The 20,734-nt window shown below is 42.2% G+C and overlaps 2 protein-coding genes across 4 annotated transcripts; one reads left to right on the top strand and one right to left on the bottom strand.

Moving 5' to 3' along the window:
* Positions 1-538: 538 nt before the first annotated feature.
* Positions 539-6,223, bottom strand: ERI2 (ERI1 exoribonuclease family member 2). Of its 2 annotated transcripts, XM_051805676.1 has the most exons (8): positions 6,103-6,223; positions 5,835-5,974; positions 5,384-5,511; positions 5,079-5,235; positions 4,483-4,583; positions 3,385-3,466; positions 2,604-2,692; positions 539-2,396 (listed from the first exon to the last, which is right to left on the bottom strand). In XM_051805676.1, exons 1-8 carry the CDS (start codon positions 6,123-6,125, stop codon positions 1,071-1,073), a joined length of 2,046 nt encoding a protein of 681 aa, XP_051661636.1. In that variant the 5' UTR covers positions 6,126-6,223; the 3' UTR covers positions 539-1,070. The 2 variants fall into 2 exon arrangements, with proteins under 2 accessions (XP_051661636.1, XP_051661718.1); XM_051805758.1 differs by lacking the exon at positions 5,835-5,974 and having other exon boundaries at positions 6,103-6,168.
* Positions 1,351-20,673, top strand: REXO5 (RNA exonuclease 5). 2 transcript variants are annotated; one of them, XM_051805414.1, is made up of 19 exons: positions 1,351-1,450; positions 8,112-8,233; positions 9,121-9,247; positions 10,101-10,185; positions 11,468-11,617; positions 11,760-11,848; positions 12,661-12,776; positions 13,585-13,723; positions 14,268-14,362; positions 15,193-15,295; positions 15,891-16,027; positions 16,346-16,454; positions 16,800-16,910; positions 17,036-17,173; positions 17,662-17,754; positions 18,231-18,450; positions 18,972-19,165; positions 19,439-19,548; positions 20,448-20,673. In XM_051805414.1, the coding sequence occupies exons 3-19, from the start codon at positions 9,182-9,184 to the stop codon at positions 20,515-20,517; spliced, it is 2,025 nt and encodes a 674-aa protein (XP_051661374.1). In that variant the 5' UTR covers positions 1,351-1,450; positions 8,112-8,233; positions 9,121-9,181; the 3' UTR covers positions 20,518-20,673. The 2 variants fall into 2 exon arrangements, with proteins under 2 accessions (XP_051661374.1, XP_051661282.1); XM_051805322.1 differs by lacking the exon at positions 1,351-1,450 and adding an exon at positions 6,284-6,430.
* Positions 20,674-20,734: the final 61 nt, after the last annotated feature.

Genomic DNA, 20,734 nt, shown 5'->3' with positions numbered 1-20,734 from the left:
AACTGGCAGCCAGCTCCCTGCTGTGCCTCATCCACTACTGTGCTCCTGCACTGTAGGGTTCTCTCTATATAGGACGAATTTTGTTCTTGAGTCCTATTCGTTCCAGTTGAACTGATTATCAGACACAACTTCCAAGGGAAAAGTCAGCTGCAATAAGCAACACTATAAAAATGTTTCTGTAAGTCATAGACCACTTATAATAGCTGAACCCAAAATCCAAGGACTGTTTCTCATTCCTATGGGAAGACTGTTAGCGGGAAGATCTGAAGAAATGAACTGTGCTGGAAAGAGTGGAGAAAAAAATTAAGATACTTGGTGTTTCGTAGGATTTTTTATAAAGTAAGGTATTGCAGATTTACACAGTAACACCAAGTAAAAGACATGGCACTATATCATTCCTAGTTTAGGTTTGAATACACCCTTACTTGATTCCCACCATTTCGCTGTCCCAGATGCTACACCAACAGCTAACAGGACAAAAGCAGGCACTGGTACAAATGAAATGGGAAACTCAGGGAGGCAGGAGCACAACAGGTGATGGGAGTTAAAGTTATTTAATGAAGTGTCACCAACATCTCATCTTTATTGTTACTTAAAGGATAAAAAAAAAAACCAGTAGGAGTTTAAGAGGATACTATTGCTTCAAGAATCACTTTCAAGAAGTGCGACAACTTCTAAATAGATTTTTAAAAGTTAGTTATAGTCATCCCAAGTATATTTACAAAAAAGTGCAAATAAAATCTGTGTCATTAAAATTGTCTTTAAAGACTGGGCTAGTAAAGAATTTAAAATATATAATAAAGCAGAAATTTAAGATCTGTAGCAACAGCTACTCATACTTTAATTTTAGCACTTACAGTATTACCTGTTCTCTCACACGTCATTAATGAGTTACTTCAGGATCTACTGATATTTTTGTGTGCTTCAGCAATTTCCATTTCTATCTATGTTAACCAAGAACTGTTTTGTCCCATTCTGAGAACATGTATCTGATATCATTTGACTGTCCTGATTACATCAAGCATGAAACTTAGCGAGTTTAAGATTCAGACAAAAAATTTTATCCATTTTCATGTTCTCATAGAGGGTCTAAGACATAAATAGCTTTTGTTGGAAGAATTTCCTAAATTACTAGAAACAGTTCTAAGAGAGGTCAAAGCATCCGCATTCAGGGTGAGACCATTAGACTTCTCTTTGAGAAATGCATATTCCCACTTGAAGTATCCACAACCTTTTCTATCACTGTTTTGCTTGCCAACAGGACAACAGAAAAATGCTTTGCCATGATTTGGGCCAGCATTTGACACACAGAGTTTTTTGGCTCTTCGACCGCAGTTGCACAGAGGGGGAGTTGGTTTTCCACTTCTCACAGCTCTTACACGTGGATTCAAGTTGACTGTGGAGTTGAGAACGGCAGGAGACACTCTCGGCAAATTTGAACTTCTCAAAGGTAAGGAATGATCAAAAGATGAAGTCTTCTCTTGATATATAGCAAAAGACTGTTTTTTTGCTGGTGGGAATGTTTTTGGACTAGTTGGCTTTCTTTTAGGAACCTCTGAAGAAGTAGAGTAATTTCCAGTTAGTGCTGAAATGGTATTTCCCTTTGCAAATGGTAACTTAAAAGCTGAAAAATTTGAAGTCTGCCTTTGCACTGTTCCTACATTATAGATTGTAGTATCAGGACTTTTGTAAATGACAGGTTTCAGAGGTTCCACGGATACTGCACTTTTCTCCAAACTCTGATTATCTGAACTTGCCACAGCCAATTCTTTTGAAATTGTTTTTTCTTCAAACGCTGTTAAACTATCTGTACTCGAGTCATCCTTGAGCTGAACAGAGTCTGACTTTTGTTCATATTGAGATTCTGGTATTAAAGCAACATCTTCCCAGTCTGTCAGCAGAGACAAGCAGTCAGCACTGGTACTGATCTCCTCACTGGAGACAGTAACTGAGGGGATGGTAGTGGAGACGAGCACCAGTCCTGGTCCCTGTACTGGGGGGCTGTATCTGGCTGTACCCAGAAGCTGCCCATTGCTCAATCCCTGCTGGATGCCTGTTGGTGCAGGACTGGGAGATGGCTGTGCCAGCTCAGGAGGAACAGGAAATCTCTCAGTAGATGCTGCTGAAGGGCTTTGGCATTGAGCATGGAATTCAGTCCTTGAGCTGCTGCTGGGTACAGCATGGACATCTGCTGAGGTACAATTGGTCTGTTGTTCCTTGGTCTGTACATTAGAAGTTATGTTGTTTCCAGCAAAAGAGTGTTTGTTCTCAGCCAGAGAGTTTGTTTCTGATGTTCTATCTCTAGATGTTTCAGGCCTGCTCTTACTTCCCAGTGGAGTGTTGTCAGTGAAGTTTCCAGCCAGTGTTCTGGCAATTAAATTACACTGCAGACGTGCCTAGGGAGTCCATAAAAAAAAAAAAAAAGGAAATTTTGGAGAGTGAATACCCAGAAGTTTTGGGAATCAGTGCACAAAATTAATAAGCGTATCAGCCTACGGATGTTCTGTTCAAATCAAAGTCAGGATGCTGGGTTTATTATTTGAATAGCTCATCTTTCATCTGTATTCCAAGCTACCAAGCAAGTAGACGAAGTAGTTACTAACCTTATCCAAAGATTTAGTAACCCTCAGCACACATCCATCACAAATCAGCCTCCAAGCAAGACGAGCAGTATTCCGAGAATCGTCCAACCCTTCAAAAGTATGATTATATTAATGACTTCTTGTAAAACTGCTACTGGGGACAGTTCTTATTAGAGGAAAAATGTGATCTAGGTAAGCCTTACATAAATGACAAGGAGTCACAGAACTCTGACACAGTTATCTAATTCAAAAAAGGAAAGTGGAAGTAGAAAATTCCAAAGAATTCCCTGTGCTGAAACATCTGAAGGACCAATCCACAGACTTGAATATCTATTCACAATTTTAAAAATCCTTTCCCTGTTTTATTAATCAAGTCCAAAAATATAAATTCATATTGTGCTGGAATTTTCTCACATTAACATGCTGTTCAGAGCTCAAGTTTTCTTATCCTCCCTCCACCTCTTTTCTTTTGCATCCTAGCAATTCAGAAATTGATGTTGTGAACATGCACTCAGTAGCACTAAGAGAGATTTCAGAAAAAAAGTATGAGTCTTGAAATAACTAACTCTGATCTTTGAAGCATTTTGCCTTTCTTGTTTTGCTGTTCCTTTGGACAGAACATTGTTGTGCAAATTCATTGCATAACCTGGAAACAATTGTTACTATTCAGAGTAATGACTAGCTACTGACTCGCTGCTTTAGTTTAGCTAACTAAACTAAATAGGAAATATTTAGCTTTATAAAAAAGATATTAATATGCATTATATACCTATATTAAAATGAGGATCATCATATCACTTACCAGAATGTTCCCGTCCTACAAAAGCTATCCCCAAATCCTGCAAAGCTCCATTTAGCCCTTTAGGCTTCCTATTATAGAAGGCCTAAGGAAAGAAATGCAGGTGCTCAACATGAAGCATTTCGAAACTTCTTCCTAGTCAAATGAAAACCATTTCAGAAATATCACCTTATGAATAATAAGTCTCACAAGTCAACTGTGCAAGTTGGGTGTTTGCATTGAGGATAAGACCGTGACTTACCCTGTAACAAATCAGAATGGAAAGAACCATGAATCCCCTCTCTCAGTCTTAAGCAAATCCATTCTGTCTGCACTCTATGGCTTACATTGATGAAGGCCTTAACAGACCAGCATTGAAGAATATAACTATAAATAATACCTTGACATATTTAAATATACAATCAAAGGCACAGGCATTAATATATTTGACATAGGTATGGGATTTTTTTTTAAAATGAGAAAAAGTGAGTTTTGCTACTTACTCCCAGTATCTGATTTGATCACTAGGAAGGGGCAATATTCACATTGTTTATTTTTAGAGACCTAGTTCTGTTGCACAGGTAGACTTGTGGGTCACCCTCTGAAAGTTTTCTTGATTACACAGGGAAAGGTACATTTAGGTGCTGTTAGCCCCCAGGTTAGAACTCTGTTCTGGTATAGACTATGTAATAAAATATACATTCATTTTTTCAGTGTTATCCATACTATTCAGAATGTACTCTCTGGTCTTGACCTGTAAGTACCTCTATGATGATAACTTTCAACACAGCAATGCAAGGCAGCAATAAGGCACTCAAAACAAGGGATGTCAGGAAACAAGCAGAGCAAAAGGTTTAAAGAAAGGAAGAGCAGCTCAAAATTTTCTTGAGATTATCAATCATTTATCAGACAACAATCTTTTCCTACCATTAAGATTTCTATTAAAATTCACACAGTTCTAGGCCATGCAGTTGGTTACTGAGTGATAACAACATGAAAAGAAAACAGGTTACAGGTTACTCTGGTCACTGGGACATACAGCACTGGCTTGCAAGCTCAGGTATAGTTACCCTTTGGGGTGATAATGTGGATATAAATGTTTCAGTCTATAGATATTCTCACCCTGTATGTTGCTTTGAGATCAATCCAGGAATTCAAAATGTCAGGTTTTCGCAGCTGCTTCCTTTTACACTCGTACTGCAGACACACACCCAGGTCCCAGTCTGTGCAGGAAAACCACAGTCAATGCACCACTACAGCACTGGCCTAAAATTCACATACTGTGGCCTATGTGGCCCTTTATGTGGCCTAAAATCTACATAAAGAGACATAACATCGATAGGAGAGGAAGCACAGGCTGTGAAGTCTTTGTCCACAGAAAACACTGGGGTTGCTGCAATGGGACATCAGGAGCAGCGAATCCCTGCTGTTAGTAAATGACTTCAGACAAGTAAAGATCTCAATCACTAAATTGTTTAGACAGATTAAGAACGGTGACAGAGTTCACTATGTAAAGCAGAAAAATGTAACAATGTCAGACCCTGGAGACAGAAGTGCTGCAAACACATCAGCATTCCATATTTTCAGCCTTATCTCAAAATTGCACATTTTTAATACCTAATACCAGGATTTTGGCAGAACAGAAGTGAAGACACAGTCTCACTAGTGCCACCAAATGTTATTACTCTGCAGAAAAAGCAAATGAAAATATTATTTACCTGTCCAAGTAACAAAGGTACAAGCTTTTGCTTCCGAAGAGAAATTACTCTCTGTATCTGGACTGAATATAATTTTCTTCTCCTTTTGTATCTTTTGAATCCATTTCATAAACTGTGATAAGCAAATGTTGAGAGGGACCCCTTTGTCAACTTGATCCTTTATGAAACAGAACAACATGTGTGTCTTAGAATGCAATGAAATTCATTTGAGGTTTATTTCTTTTTAGCCCTTTAAAGGCCTCTTTAAATAAAATTGTAAACAGCAATTATACAAGTGTAAAACAATGCTAAATCACAATTTATACCTGTGTTATGCCAGTTAGTTCTGTACAGAATTCAGAGAGAAGAGGATGCTCCTGAGGCTGGACATACATGTGGAACTCAGATTCAATCTCTCCCGTTGAAGTGTTTAACAGGACTGCTGGAAATTCGACTGCGACAAACACAGAAGGAGAAGAAAAAAAAAAGAGAAACAACCCAACACACAAAGAAGCCAGAAAGGTTAAAGCTGTCCAGAGAAATTATTCCATTTATATATGGGTGCCTTCCAACTCAGCTGAATCTATGATATAATATATAAATATGATTTATATATATTTTTTAGATAGACAGATAGATATAATTTAGATATTATATTACTCCATTAAACTGGGGCTGAAACGTCAGGATTCAGAAGGAACATAGTGTAATGAAGACACAACGTTCGAAGGCAGACCGCGGCCCCTGTGCCCCCCGCCCGCTCCCCGGAGCACTCACTGATCTCGGGCCAGCGCTGCTGCCTCTCCCCCCAGCACGTGGCCTCGAAGTCCAGCACGATGAGGAAGGCGAAGCGCTGCCCCGCGCCCGCCCGCGCCCCGCTCCGCGCCCGGGCGCTGCTCCGCGCCAGCCCCAGCCGCCTGCGGACACCGACCGCGGTCAAGGACAGCCCACAACCCTCCGGCCCCCGCCGCGGCCCCTGCCACCCGCGGTGCCCCCAGAGCCGCGGCCCCTTCCACCCGCGGTGCCCCCAGAGCCGCGGCCCCACCTGGCCAGGCGCTTGGTGGCCATGGCCGCCCTCAGCGCCCCGCTGCCATTTCAAACGTGCCGCGGGCCCGCCCCCATCGCTCGCTCGGCGCTCGGCTGCTCCGGCCGGGAGAGCGGGGCCGGGAGCGCGGCTCCGGCGGGCTCCGAGTGCCCCCCTCGGGCCGGGAGCAGCGGACCCGTGAGGGGCAGCAGGGCCCCGCGCTCCGGCCCAGGCCATGGCGGAGGGGCTCTGCCTCAACGGGCGCAAGCGGCCCGCGGGGGCCGAGGGAGAGCGGGCGGCGCGGAAGAGGCGGAAGGCGGATGGCGGCGGCCCCGGCCCGGGCCCCGAGGTGAGAGCGGCGGGAGGAGCGGGAGGAGAGCGGTGCGGGCCGCATGTCCCTTACGGCCCCTTCCCGAGGTGCTGCTGTGGCACACGGTGGGGCGCCGGGAACAGCGAGTTCATGTTTCGCCAACAGTGCACCGGGAGGGTCGCCTACAGGCTGTGCCTGCGGGTAACACCATGGAATGCCCTGAGTTGGAAGGGATCCACAAGGGTCATCGAGTCCAACTCCCGGCCCTGCACAGGACACCCCAACAATCCCACCACGTGCCTGAGAGCGTTGTCCAAATGCTTCCTGACCTGTGTCAGCTTTGATGCTGTGACTGCTGCCCTGGGGAGGCTCTTAATGGCTTGGATTCTGCTCCAAGGAATGTGGAAACGAACTCATTTGGAGTGTTCAGCGTTACATTTAAGGAATTTTGCTTAAAAAGTACATACGTCCTCCAGTATAATCTGCTAAACAAAGCAGATATTGGAAGGAGCGTTGTGTCTGAAGGGTGCAGAGCAGCCTCAGGGAACACCTCCCCCAGGGTGCCCTGACTCAGTGCGGGACAGGAGTCGCTGTGTCCGACCTGTGAGATCAGCCTTGTTTGTACCCAACTGAAGACTGAAATTCCTGTGGTTGGCAGTACCCTCTACCTGCTGAATCAAAACTTCTACTCTTTGTCTATTTTTTTTTGTTTGTTTGTTTGTTTGCAAAACTCTAATTAGGCCATGTTGAAAACAACAGTGTCATTACTTACTTTTCTAACTTAGCATGAGAGATGAGGCACCAGCCTGTGCTGATCTTGCCAGATGATTCTTAACCACGGGAACCTCGAAGGTTGTCACCTCTCTTTAACTTCCTTACCCAATGACAAATGTCTTTAAGAGCACAGTCCCACATGAGCAGGCTCTGGCCAAATTACTGAGCAAAGACTTGTTAGTGTGCAGAGGAAAGCACTTCTGGTGGTTGTTTATTCTTTAGGGTGTGATATTCTGTAGTGTTCTGAGGCCTTTTCCCCTCTGTATGGGGTGATGTCTTTTCATCACATATGAGAGGAGCATCTTTAAAATGTTTACAGGAGGAATTCTTTGGAACAGGCCATCTGGTCAGTGGAGGTCTCCAAAACCCTGCATTTCCTCGCTGACTAGCCTTTAGAAGAATTTGTGCATTCAGGCTTAAAGAACTGCTGTGTTGAACAGTGTGGCACAGTCCCCACCTCATCCATTCGGTGTTTGCTTTCTGCAGTTTTTTTGGATTTTACTGAGACGTTTTTCCCTGCAGGGGTCAGCAAACCCCTCTGCCAGAGCAGATCACACACTGCAAATGGAGTAAATGGGTTTCATAAAACCTCAGATGGAGTGGGTACTTGTACAAATATTCAAAGCTGTACAGCAGGAAGTGGGTGAAAGAGTTGAGAGAGTAGAACATTGTGTTTGCAGATGAATTAAATCTCCTTACTGCATATAGCTGCTTACATTAATCTTTATTAAAGAAATCTTTGAAGTTAGAATACCTGAATTACTGAAATGTTGACAGTGAATTTAATATTAAAGTGTGATCTGAAAGGAAATTTTTGCCTATAACGAGTGGAAGACTTATTTTAAATGTCGTTGATTGTATCTAAATAGTTTTCCTTTTACTTTATTTTCCATGAACTGGTGTGATTACATAAAACCTCTCTTTACTGGCATTTCCCTTTCCACAGGAAAAGTCGTGTCGCCTGTCAGCAGCTTTGCTTGGGGAGGACTGTGAAATCAGCCATGACCAGCTGTATGAGTTGTTGAAGTATGCAGCTTTGGGAAAATGCCACAATGCAGCACAACCCAGGTACAAAACATCCACAGTCAGGAATCAGCCCTGTCCTGTGCTCTCCTGTGTTGTGAAAACATTCCTCAGGATTGGGCACACTGGGTTTGAAACACTCGCAGCACGGTTGCCATAATGGCAGCCTGGATTGTGCAGATACAGTTGTTGTTAGACTTGACCAGAGACCAGAATTCCTCTTCTGACAAAAATCCCACCATTTCATAGTTTTGTTTTGTGCAGTTATGAAAAACTAAACTACTGTTGTGGGTGGAACTGAAGAAGCTTCACACACTGACGAACAAAATACCATGTTAAAATATTAACACAAATATTAACATGTTTCGTGTTAGATGTAATTGAAACAGCATTCTGGAATGCTTTGGGAAAAACATTTTTAATCATTTTTCCTTTTCTCAGGGCAACTTCTCAGCACTGGAAGAGAAAGGCTGAGGACGGTCCTTGGATAACAAAAATATGGTGAAATGATTCTTAAAATGAAACTCAGAGCAAAAATGATCCCACTTTAGATTTTTAATAGTGAATAGAAAATTATTTTGTGGGATTTTTTTGATGCATTAACTCACTAGACTGCATCACTGCAGCTGAAGTTACTTACGTGTATGCACATTCTGATGCATATAAATGAGGTATAAATGTCTTGAAATGGTATGCAGCAGAAGTTGGCTATAACTCATTCTTTCTCTGTCTCCCATATTCTGTTGCTTCCAGGAATATGTGTCTTCTTGAGATAAGCTACAAAGCCTCTTCTCATTGAAGTCATTTGGCACTTTGCCACTCACTGACTTAAAAGCTGGGCTGGTTCCAAGTTTGTTTTTAAGAGTACTTGATAATTGTTTTGCTTTGATTTTTATTTTATTTTTTTAATTAATGCTATTTTCTGCCTGCAGCTGGTGCCGTATTTATCACCAAAGCCACCTGGCTGGAGTTGTGGTTGTTGTTCTACACGAAATGAGCCAAGTCCACTTCTACAGATTCTATTTACAGTTCAAACACCTCAGAAAACTGTTCCGGCATGTAAGTCCCCAAACTGCACTGGTGTCTTCTAAACTTCTTCCAGTTCTGAAACCACATCCCAGGGATTACTGGCTACAGTGGAATTACTGCCTTTCCTCAGGATGTGGCCATCTTTGACTCTCACAGCAAGCAAATGAGAGGATCTATTTGCTGCAGTTGTCAGCTCAGAACAAAGGCCAGGGCTTTGATATTAGACACAGGATTTCAAGACTTTTATGTCTTTGAAGCCTTACCAGGTGAAACATGTATTGATGTTTCAGTCCTCTGACTGTTACATATCCTCACCTTCAGGGTGCCAATGAGATTAAAAATATCTTGGAATAATTCAGTAACTTGGAACTTATTCTGAGTGAGGAGACTCCAAGTAGAGTTATGCTAGTCCCACTGTTGGAAAATTTCACTTTTATTATTTGCACTTTTATATTAAGTTTCTCCCATTTCCCAAAAGGATTATTAAAATAATTTTTTTAATTTTCTGCCTTACAAGCAACATTTTTGAAGGAAGAAAGAAGCACTTCTAGGCTCCTAGAGAGTTCTTCCTGAACTCCAGCAAATGTGAATCACAACTTAACTGGAAAGACTGGAACTGGCTTTAGTTTCTATCAAAGAAAGTCTTGAGATTTGCCTTCTTGATTGTATCAGGCAAGGCAAATCTGTCCCTTAGTACAAAGAATCCCATACCATATGTCATTAAAACAGGTTTGGTTTCTGTTGGTTTTTTTACTTGAGAAAACACCAAACGTATTTCCACTATTTCTTTATCTGTCCTCCCCTAAATTTGGCTGATTTGGGGATCAAGAAGAAACTTATTTGCTTGTTATTTCTGCCTCTGTTTCAAAATCTCTTTTTTCAGAGATTCACATTAACACCATCTGCTGACTTCCTCGCCAGCCTGTATGGGGAAGGAACAGACCTGAAACCTCAAAATGCAGCACAAGGTACCTTCTTTGGGTTTGCATTGTCTCTTTCAAGACAATGACTCACTTTGAGCAGTAATTCATGACTTTGCATCCTCTGCAATCCCAGCAGGCTGTAAACTTGTTTACAAAGGAACACCTGCAATGACTGAAACCATGAGACTTCTTACCCTGACTAGTTCAGTAACACTTCTTGGGCTGATTGTTACAAGTAAATGCAAAAAGAGAGAAAGTCTTTAACATATTTAATTCCAAATTCTGATGCTTCATTACCCATCTTTTGATTATTTTATTCTAAGATGTACCTAATAAAAGACACAGAGATATAAATTAGATTTGAGCTAAGAAGTTACTAATTTCTTCTTAGTTTGCTTTGTTATACTGAGCAGCAAATCAAGGAGAAGAACAAGTGTGTTGACAACTGATTTCCTATTTTTACCCTCTTTATAGAGGTGGTTGTAATCCAACAGGCTTGTACAAAGCCTGCAAGACACTCAAGTGAGAACTTCACTGAAACTGTTAGAAGGATAGCAAAGAATTTTGAATTCAGGTCCTAAATAGGAGACTGAGCAGCTGTGACTGTCAGTGTATCAACAGTCCTGTAGCATCTTGACTGTAAATCTACTGCACAGTCACAGGTCAGGGAGCTCAGGTATACTTTTCTTTCAAGAGCAATCTTCAGAGAATCACCCTCAGGGTAATTGATACAGCTGTGGATTCTGGGGTCAGTTCAGTGTTTACTTCTTTGTGAGCCACACTTAAAGCACATTTGTCTCCTAGTAATTCTCAAGGGAAAAATTTCACAGAGAAGGTAGGAAAAGAAAAAGAGAACTTCTTTCACAGCTTACATGAAGTAACACATGATTATGTTGTCATGCTTATGAAGCAAGTTTGTTCTCTCTGTTTCTGAAAGGAATGTGAGACAGAGACTTGTGATGTGACTTGCTTCAGCCAACAGTGTCAGTAGCTGAACTGGGAAAAAGAATAAAATATGCTGAATGTCAAGTATATTTATTATATATAGTATACATAAGGTATACTATTATGTATATATAATGTATATAGCATGTGTATATTTACACACAATAACTGAGATATAAATTGGAGATATATTATATAAACTGGAGAGAGAGAGAAAAATAAACTGGAGACAGACTGTGTGTCAGTCTTTCTATCTACCCATCTCTCTCCAGTCCATTGTTCTAGGTAGTGTTATTATTTGAAATGGTGTTCAACTAATGCAGAAACTGCCTGCAAGTGGGGAGTGCTCTCTGAGCTTGACAGGTGCTTCTGTATTTTACAGGCTTGACTTCCACCAGCAGTGACTGTGTTACTAAAAGCTCAGATTTGCAATGTGATCCCATCATTCAGAGATACGGAGAAAAAAGACGAGGCCTTACCAGCTATACTCTGACTTTAGAAGAGCAGAAAAAAAATGACTATCCCATAGAAGGTCAGTTTTTGAGGGCTGTTTGGTTGGGTTTGGGTTTGGTTTTTATAATTTTAACAGTTATATGTTCTGTCATGTAAGAGATATGATGAGTTTTAGAAGAAAGAGGTCTTTTTCTTTTATCATGGATGTGTTTTCCCTCTAGGCTCCCCTGGATGCAAGGACTATATCTCTACAGAGTGTGATCAGCAGAGGACAGACAGCAGCCCCCTCTTTGGTCTGGATTGTGAAATGGTAAAAATCAATGTGTGTGGCCTTACAAAATAGAGTCAAGCACCAGCTATTCCCAAGTGAGCCAAGCCCCCTCTGTATTTGCTAAACCAATTTCGATATATTAATATTTACTGCCAGTCCCTTCACTGATGGTACCAGCACTAATGCAGCCTTGGGAAGGGCACAGGAAGTGGTTCTGGCAACAAGACAGAGATAATATGCTGAGCAGAGAGCTCAGGTCTGTGTTGGCTCTCAGCAGCAGATGGATCTGCCAGGCCTATCAGCAATGCTGCAGTAACCCCAGAGACTGCTGTGGAATTCCTCCTCAGCTCTCCCCGAGGTTTGGGAAAGGAAGGATACTTCCCTGTCATACATCTTGCCTTTAGCCATCACAGTTCCTCTGGCAGCATGCTGTGGTGAAGATTCCTCCTTTAGTGCAGTTTTGCCCTTGCAGAGATGTCTATTTGGCATCAGCACTGAATAACTAATGATATAGCCTGGGCTCTTTTAAATTGTACAGCGTCTCTGGTGCTGATGCTGTCAGTGACAGCTGTGCAGTGCAGAGCACAGACTGATTCTGTGAAATCAGCACTTCTTTATAATGGTTTTCTGTGTGCTGTGCTTGCCTGTGTGTTTGCTGTGCTTATGGTGCACATTTATCAGTTAAAATGAAGCGTGCTACAGTATAAAACAACCAGCTATGAGTGGTAGATCTCCAACTCAAGTAACTCCTTAGCAGTAGATGCTGGCTGCAGCCAAAGCAGGTGTGAGCTAAGGTTTTTGAGTGGCAGCATCATGCTGATCCAACAACTGCCTCTGCTTCTTCCTGACAGTGCCTGACTGCAAAAGGAAACGAAGTCACCCGTGTGTCTTTGGTGGACGCGCGGGGTCAGTGCCTCCTGAACGAGCTGGTCAAACCTGAGAGCACAGTGAGGAACTACCGCACCAGGTCCCTGGCACACATGCTTCTTATCTCTGTCTTTCAGATTCAGCCTCTTTGTTACACAGGCCCTGTCAGAAGGCATTGGTTTGCACAGGTGCCTGCTGTGTTTCCCTCAGTGTTAATACAGTTCTTGCTGTGTGACTAAAATAACCAACACTGTATGTACACTCTGCTGCACAGTGCCCATGTGGCTGCTAGGCAGAAACATTGCCATTCTGAAGCACTCTAGGGAAAGTTCTGTTACAAATTAGTGATACACAGTGCAAGTTATTCTTTACTGCTCTCTATAAAATAAGATGGAGGGTAAGAGTACAGGATTGCAGTCTGCATCTCTCTGCTCCATAGCTAAATTTGCTCATATATAAAATATTAATAGAGCAGCTTATCAGCTTGTACACATTTCTAAGGCTAGGCTCAGGATTATAACAAAAGCAGGCAAAACTCAAGCCTTGTCTTCTCCAAAACTTTACCTGGCTTTATGCAGAAGGTGACATGCCAGTCCCCTCAGATTACTTGGAAGAATCTCCTTCCACCATCAGTCTTGCAGTATATCCTTTGCTGTGCTATCTGATCCTACCAACTGCATCATTTAAGAATACTTGAGAGAAATAAACTTTTGAAAGAGATGTGGTGGCACTCACAGCAGTTTAATAACACCTGCAGTGTATCCTCTGATGTTGGAACAGAAAACAGTAAATGGCATTCTGTGATTAGTTACACCTAGTTCATATTTTACATTACCTGCTTGTAATATTCTCCAGCAGACACTGTTGCTAATATGTTGCTTTTACCTCATCCAACTTTTGTTTTAAAGATTCTCAGGAGTCACAAAAAAAATGCTTCTTCCAGTGAAAACAAGACTGTCAGACATCCAAACCAAGCTAAAAAAAATGCTTCCCCATGATGCAGTATTGGTGGGTCATTCTCTAAACTCTGATCTTCAGGCTTTGGAAGTGAGTATGTTTTTAAGAGTATTTTTTTCAACCCTGTGTTACTCTTTTTCAGACATGAAAACTCTTAGTAATTCCTCTTTTATTAGTGAATACTTGTTAATTACTTTTTTAATTATGAATAGCCCTATACCTATAAGGATTTAAAGAAGAAGGGCTGTCTTTACAGCTATAAAATTTGCAGGGTCTGTTCAGAACCCAAAAGGAAGGGAGGAGTCTGTCCAGACATAGGTATGGTTGCAGCTGAAGCTTTACCTCTGCTTCACCCAGATGCTTCTGAGAGCTCTGTCCTGGGAAGAACTGAAGAACTGCTTGAATCATAAGTAATCTTTCTAACCCAATCTAGATCTTCCCACTAGAGTTTTAGAGAGCAGAGTTGGACTTGTTTCATTATTCCAGTTGTTCTTTTTTTGTGGATCAGGTGTTTGTCAGTGAGACACTGGCAACTGAAATGAAAAGGCAGTGCACAGGAAACTATGAAGTTACTGCCCAGTTCTATATGACTGCTGTTCTTAAATTAAATGGGTGATGTTTTTTACTCTTCCAGATGATCCACCCCAGTGTTATTGATACTTCATTGCTTTTTGCCAGAACTGAAGGTCGAAGATTTAAGCTAAAATTTCTAGCCAAAGCTGTTTTAGGGTAAGATTATTACTGTATTGTCATGGGAAATGTTATAAACTGTCATGGTGGGTCATAGGGTCTTGTTCTGCCACTAGTCACATGAGAATTATTATCTTTTTACTAAAATTAAAAAAATGACTGTGCAAGTAAGACACGGTAAAGAAGTGTTTACTGGCTGCTTTAAACATCGGGCAGCATAATAACTGGGCTTGTCTTTGAGCAAGCAAGGAATGCTGTGACCCAACCAGATTGGAGTCCCAGCAAAACTGGCCTTTCTGCACACCTGGAGCAGTACAGGTGAATTGAACTGTGGAGCAGCAGAGACACTCTGCCTCACACAAATGAGATCTGTTGCAGTTGGCAAGAAAAAAAGGCTAATACATACATGAAAGTATAATTTACTGACTTAAATGATATTCCTCAGTGTACCACCTACCACTGCATAGTATGTCTTAGTGACACAGTTCTCACCATGCTCACAGTGTGTGTTAATACTCTGCAGCACAAAACTTCACTGGGCTGGAGGTTGCCTCCTTCTCTTTGTGCAAATTGTGAGTTAGGTCATTGGTCAAGAAAGAAGTAAAATTAAAAATACTCATGTATCAGAGTACCAAGTATTAGCACTGCTTCTGTCAAACCCCGTAAACTGTTTTGCTCAACATTGCAAAAACATTTCTTGCAGTAACTTTTGGGAGTATTTCACAAGAATGCTGCTGCACAGAACTGAAATCCTTTTTGGAGAAGGGAAAGCTCTTTTGCCTGAAAAGGACCCAGTTTAGAAAAGACAGGATGTTGGTCAGTGTGGAAAAACAGATAACCTGCCTGTACACGTAATTTTGATGCCCTAGGAAGGAGATTCAGTGTGAGCAGAAGCTTGGGCATGATCCTACAGAAGATGCTAGAGCTGCATTGGAATTAGCTCAATTCTTCATTGAGCAAGGACCAGCAAAGGTAATTGTAATATGTAATTAAGATTTCTATCCTTAAACACAGAACATACATGTTGTGCTTATGAAGGAAAAAAGAACCATTCCTGCCCATCCTCTCACTGATTTAAAAGAGAAAATGGAGCTGTGATAGAGGCCTCAATTTTCAGCATATATCCATATATTATCTGAATAACCTGAGCATTACCAATGTTTCAGTACTCACTGACATGAGTCAGCATTGCTGCTCATCTTGAAGAGGGGCATTGGGTGAAGGAGGATTGAGACACTTCCAACCTACAGGAATGCCTGTAATTTTTCCAGATGAAAGAAGAGAGACACCTTGTGTGTTGTGGTAGTGATTCAGCTGGTCTTATGAGTCCCTTGCTTGTGTTTTTGATTTCTGAGAGAAGTTTTTTGGAGATGATTGCTGGTTGATGCTGTGAGTGCTGCATGCTTGAAAATGACAACAGAAAATAATAAGGCAAGAAATTAATGCCCATGTTTCTTCACTGCCAGAGTGTGCCTGTGTGACTCATAGGGAGAGCACAGGCTTTTTGGTTAGCTGCAATTAGCTGATGAGATGAAAGCCAACTACTAATCTTCCTTCCTTCCTGAAGGTAGCAGAACTAAACTTGGAGATGCTTCTGACAGCTGAAAAACTGGCTGAGGTCTCACAGAACAAAGCTGCACTGCAGCCACAAGGATGTGGGGTCCAGAAAGAGCTGAATGAGCCTCCACATTTATCTAAACCATGGTAAAAAGATTCTCAAGTACACGTTTTTCCTTCACCTGATTTCTCAGTAAGATCAAAAAAGTGCCTTATGTTTTTTAGAAGCCATCAGGGTCTTCAGAGAGACACAAATAATTGTAGTGTAGCTCTGAAAAACTTTGAGCAGTTGCATCTTAAATTTCACAGCACATTTCCTAGGCTTCTTTTGATGCTGTGGACAAGAACATTCTTTCAGATTTCTTTAATGAACTGTATCATTTTTCTCTGACAAGCGTTTCTTGAAAGCTTTTAATCCCCCACGTTGATAAGCAGTGTGATTCACAGCTTGCTCCTCTCTGCTAGCTTTTTAGACTGCCTGCAGGTGACTGGCCAAAAACCCCTCCTTTTGGGCAGACAGGGACTAGACTCTTCCGGCCTGTGTCAGAGTAACCTGAGCACGTCAAACAAACAGGTGAATGGACTTAGAGTGGGTTGGTCTAAGCAAGCATCAAAGTAGTTCAAAGTTGTTCTTGTTCTGGGGGTGGGTAGATGAGTCCTATTTTAAAAAGCTGACTGACAGTACTGTTGACAATAGTGTTAATACCAGGTTAGCTGAATCCATTTGAACATTTCAGAAATGAGCTTTGATCCTCTGCATCCTCTCCTGACTCATGAAAGAAGAATTTCTGCCTGAGGGCTTTCTTGGACAATAATGAAAATTAAAGTTGGGAATTAAGTTCAATAGCTTTGTTTCTGATCCTCTGCAGTACCATTGTCTTGTACCTCTTTGAGCCTTGTACACTCTTTTTCCCTCCAGATTCTTCAGAGAGCCTTGGAAGATGTTCCCCTGTCCACCTTCAGTATCATTCAGTTCAGTTTGGGTCCAGAGTACATTGCATCTCACCTTCATACTGCACTTTACGAAAAGGTACTATTTTTTTTTTGAGAACAATCTTCATACTGAGCTTGTAAAGAGATGTGATTTATCTGGGGGCACTGAGTCATTAGTTCCTTTGCTTTGTGAAGTTCCTTCAATAATCTGTGTTCCAACAGGTGAGAAGCAAGCTGACTGACATGCTGACAATTTACGCAGGTCCTTTTGAAGAAAGCTTTTGCCTGAAGACTGTGAAGAAAGAATTTGGGAGGTGTGGACCAATCCAGTCTCTTACAGTGGTAACTGAAACATTCCAGGTGAGGAGCGCTTAAAGGTTGCTGACAGGTCAGGAAGACCTGAGTAATCTCTTGGAAAGATATGGATTAGAACCACAGAAATACTAGTTATTCTGTGTCCAGGTTTTTTCTAGTTGTTTAGTCACAGCTACAACAATTCAGGGTACCTAAAACTGCTCCACACAATGACAAGAACAAACGCAGCTCGTCTGCTGCTCAGAGGACTTTGAGCATTGGGGAAACCAAGATGCTTTTTGTCTCCCTCAAGAGAACTGATAGGTTAAGGCCTTTAATGCCCAGAGGAGGAAAGCTGATTACTAATTGATGAACTAATTGAAGGGTTTTTTTAATGGCTGGAGTATATGGAATGTTATATATATATTACTCCCAAACCCTTTTATATTCTATTTTTAAAAGAAAACACAACTTCATTGAGGCCTGACTTTTAAAAAGGGAAGGCTAATGTGTCTCACTGATAACCCTGAAGTATCTTATTGTTCTGTTTCAAGCCCTATGTCTGTGTCCAGTATGAAGTGCTGGAAGCTGCCCAGCTTGCTGTGGAAAGCCTAAATGGAGCTGAGGTGGCAGGATCCTGCATTAAGGTAAACAAGGCAAATGGCCAAAGCACAAGTTAGGTTCAGCCTCCAGTCTGTCTCTAACATCTGCTCACAGCAGTGTCTGGGCAACTGCTGGCTGCTTGTGCTGTCACAGTCTTCTTGTCCCTGGACAATTTAGGCCCATTGGCAGAAAGCAAGTGGTTATATCCCTCTCTTTTCCTTTCTGCTTGTCAGCAGAAGGGGGTTAGAAAGCATTCTGACCTCCACCCGGAGCTTTAAAAGCAAGAGCCAAGTAACAGGGCTATGGCATTTTAGTTCTGTACTGTTTCTGCATTACAAATATGATCTCTCTTCCTTTTTCATGACTAATTAAGTTAGCCTTCATTAGTCATATTTTTTTCAAGGGAGGGAAAATAGCCTGGCAACTTTTGGTAATGGGAGAAAAATACTTTAAAATAGAAGCTCTGAACACAGAGCTGTGTGGGCTGATGTGCTGTTTGTTCCTGCTGCATCCACCCCAGGTGCAGAGACCTGTCACTGCAGCAATGCTGGACTGTGATGTTCTGATAAAGGAATTAGAACTGGATGTAGAAAATGAAGGTGTGATTTATGTGGCGGGTCTAAAGAAGTCATTAACAGAGACAGACTTGCAAGAAGAATTCAGCCAGTTGAAAGACTTGGAAACACTGTTCCTGCCAAAGGATCTCCAGAGTGGAAAGCACAGAAATTGCTGTTTCCTCAGTAAGTAGCTTCACACACAGCCTGCTTATTTCCTTCAAATAAGCTTATTCAGCAGCCCTTGGGACTTTGCACAGACACAGCAAGAACTACTGAAACTCAGGTATGCTCAAAGGGATGGTATTTAAAATACTCCAGTGAAAGCACATATTGTTTGGAAGAACACTTTTTACAGCTAAATCTTTAAAAGGAAAAAATGCCTGCTTAAAAAAATAACCCTTAGAAAAATTCCAAAGCTAGGTGTTGGGCTCTAGTACTTCAGAGTGAGGGCTGGCCACTGTGCAGCTTCACACAGCCCAGTAATCACCTCTAAAAGGTGAGGACAGCTGGATGAGGGCTGCTGCAGCCAACTGGCATTTCCACAGTCTGATGTTTATCTGTAGCAAAATGAGGATCTGCTTGCTGCAGTGATTTCAGTTTCTCATCTCTCTCCTGCTCCACACCTTTAGCCCTGCCTTGCAGGTGCCAAGGAGGAAGGCAGGAACAGCAATGCCAAAGCATGTTCCCTTCTCATTGCATTTCAGAATTCCAGAAATCACAGAGTGCCATGGATGCCCTTGAAGCTATAAATGGATGGACTGTGAAGGGTAGCGAGCTGAGAAGTAGGAATGCTCTTGCCTCAGGTCACCTCTGGAGATGGATATGGCAAATGAATCACAGGAACGGGAAACAAGGAAAACACATCTTCTATGAGAAAATGGAGCAGCTGTCTGACTCTGTGAGTGTGAGGCTATGCTGATGTTTGTTGCAATTGTTGAGGAGGGACTGCCCTGGGAACCTGGAGTGGTAACTTTGAGCTGACTTAGGTGCAGAGCTGCTTGTGACAGAAGGGTCTCCTTGTGCTGGAGCAGAGGGGCTGCCAAGGATCAGTTCTCTAGGGCAGTTTGGAGAGGCAATATCACACGAGATAACGTGATGTTTTCAGGATGCAGCCTCCCCAGGTACAGCTGCTGATGAATTGGGAGTTTAATGCTTATATTCTCTTATGCAGGAGCAGGATCTAAGGAAAAAGGTGAAGAAGTTAGACCACCATATCAAAAAACTTTATAGAAGTCTGCAGAATAACACCCTGTGTGTTGTTCTCTTTCCTGGACTGAACAGGTAACTTGCCACCTATTTTGCACAGAACCAAGGAAAATACAGAGCTGAATATTTCTATCTTAATCTGTTAAAAATTAAAACCCTGCACAAGGGAGTGAAAGCCTGAGAGAAGGCCCGAAGAAGCTGTTGTACTTAGTCTGATTTTCCTGTCCAGCCAATAAAACCTCAGCCCTAAGTCCTGCCCATAAGCCAGGCCTAAGACACAACAAGCACAAAAGCTGACACCACTCATGTAGCTGAGGGTCCACGGTATTAATTAATTGTACAAGTCGTATCAGTTCACCCTCTTTCCCCTGATGAATGTTTCATCCCCGCTGACAATGAAGGAAGTTTTTTGTGGCCGTGAATCAAGCAGTTTCCACAGGAGGCAGGTTTTTTGGGTGGTCACCCCATGGAAAGGTTTGAGGTGAGGATGGCTGTGAGTTACAGTCCGCCCTGTGGCTTTTGCAGTAGTCACTGGGTTCAGCAGGTCCAAATTGACTCTTCAAGGGCCATCTCCAGCTGCCCTCACTTCACACAAGCTTGCACCACCGAGGGGTATAATCCCACCAGCAGAACAGGTGGATTCAGTGATCTGCATCCACAGGGAGCCTATGGAAGCCCACAGAGCCTGGCCCACACTCTCAGACTGCTGAGTGGTTGGACAGGAGCTCCTGCTCAGGCTCCAAAGAGGTTTCTTGCCAGGCGAGGTTCCTGTATTGCTGTTTCCCAGAGGACCAACAGTCCCGAGGAGGTTTCTTGATTAAAAAGAATGCCAAATAATTGCTGGGTGGGAAAAAAGTTACAGTTTTTCAACATGCTGACCCTGAGGGTTGCAGGCCTCGCTCCCGGACTGGCCGAGGTTATGTGCATCAAGGCTGCCCTGAGCAAAACTAACACACCTCTTATTTGTGTTGCAGCACACATGGATCACAACCCGGCCTTGGTCTGATGGGAATAAAAAATGACGGAGGGAGGAGTGCTTGTTAAACTGCCAAGTTTTTAAGCAAAGTCTTTTGTTAAGATATTTTTAATTACTTGAAATATTGATGTCTTTGTAAAGATCTCTTACCACAAGAACAATAGGCTTTCACTTTGTATCTTCTATGAAGTCTAAAAATAAAAGCCATTCAAAACATCTTAAAACACAAAACCTTTTCCATTAGACCTTCTTGCTGTGGGTTGAGCCAGGCAAGTGCTTGGGCAG

This window comes from Manacus candei, unplaced genomic scaffold, assembly GCF_025592945.1.
Source record: "Manacus candei isolate 608988 ecotype Guabito, Panama unplaced genomic scaffold, ASM2559294v1 h1tg000002l, whole genome shotgun sequence".
Taxonomy (NCBI): domain Eukaryota; kingdom Metazoa; phylum Chordata; class Aves; order Passeriformes; family Pipridae; genus Manacus; species Manacus candei.
The sequence above is the reverse complement of the archived record's forward strand: the minus strand, read 5'-3'. Positions and strand labels throughout refer to the sequence as shown.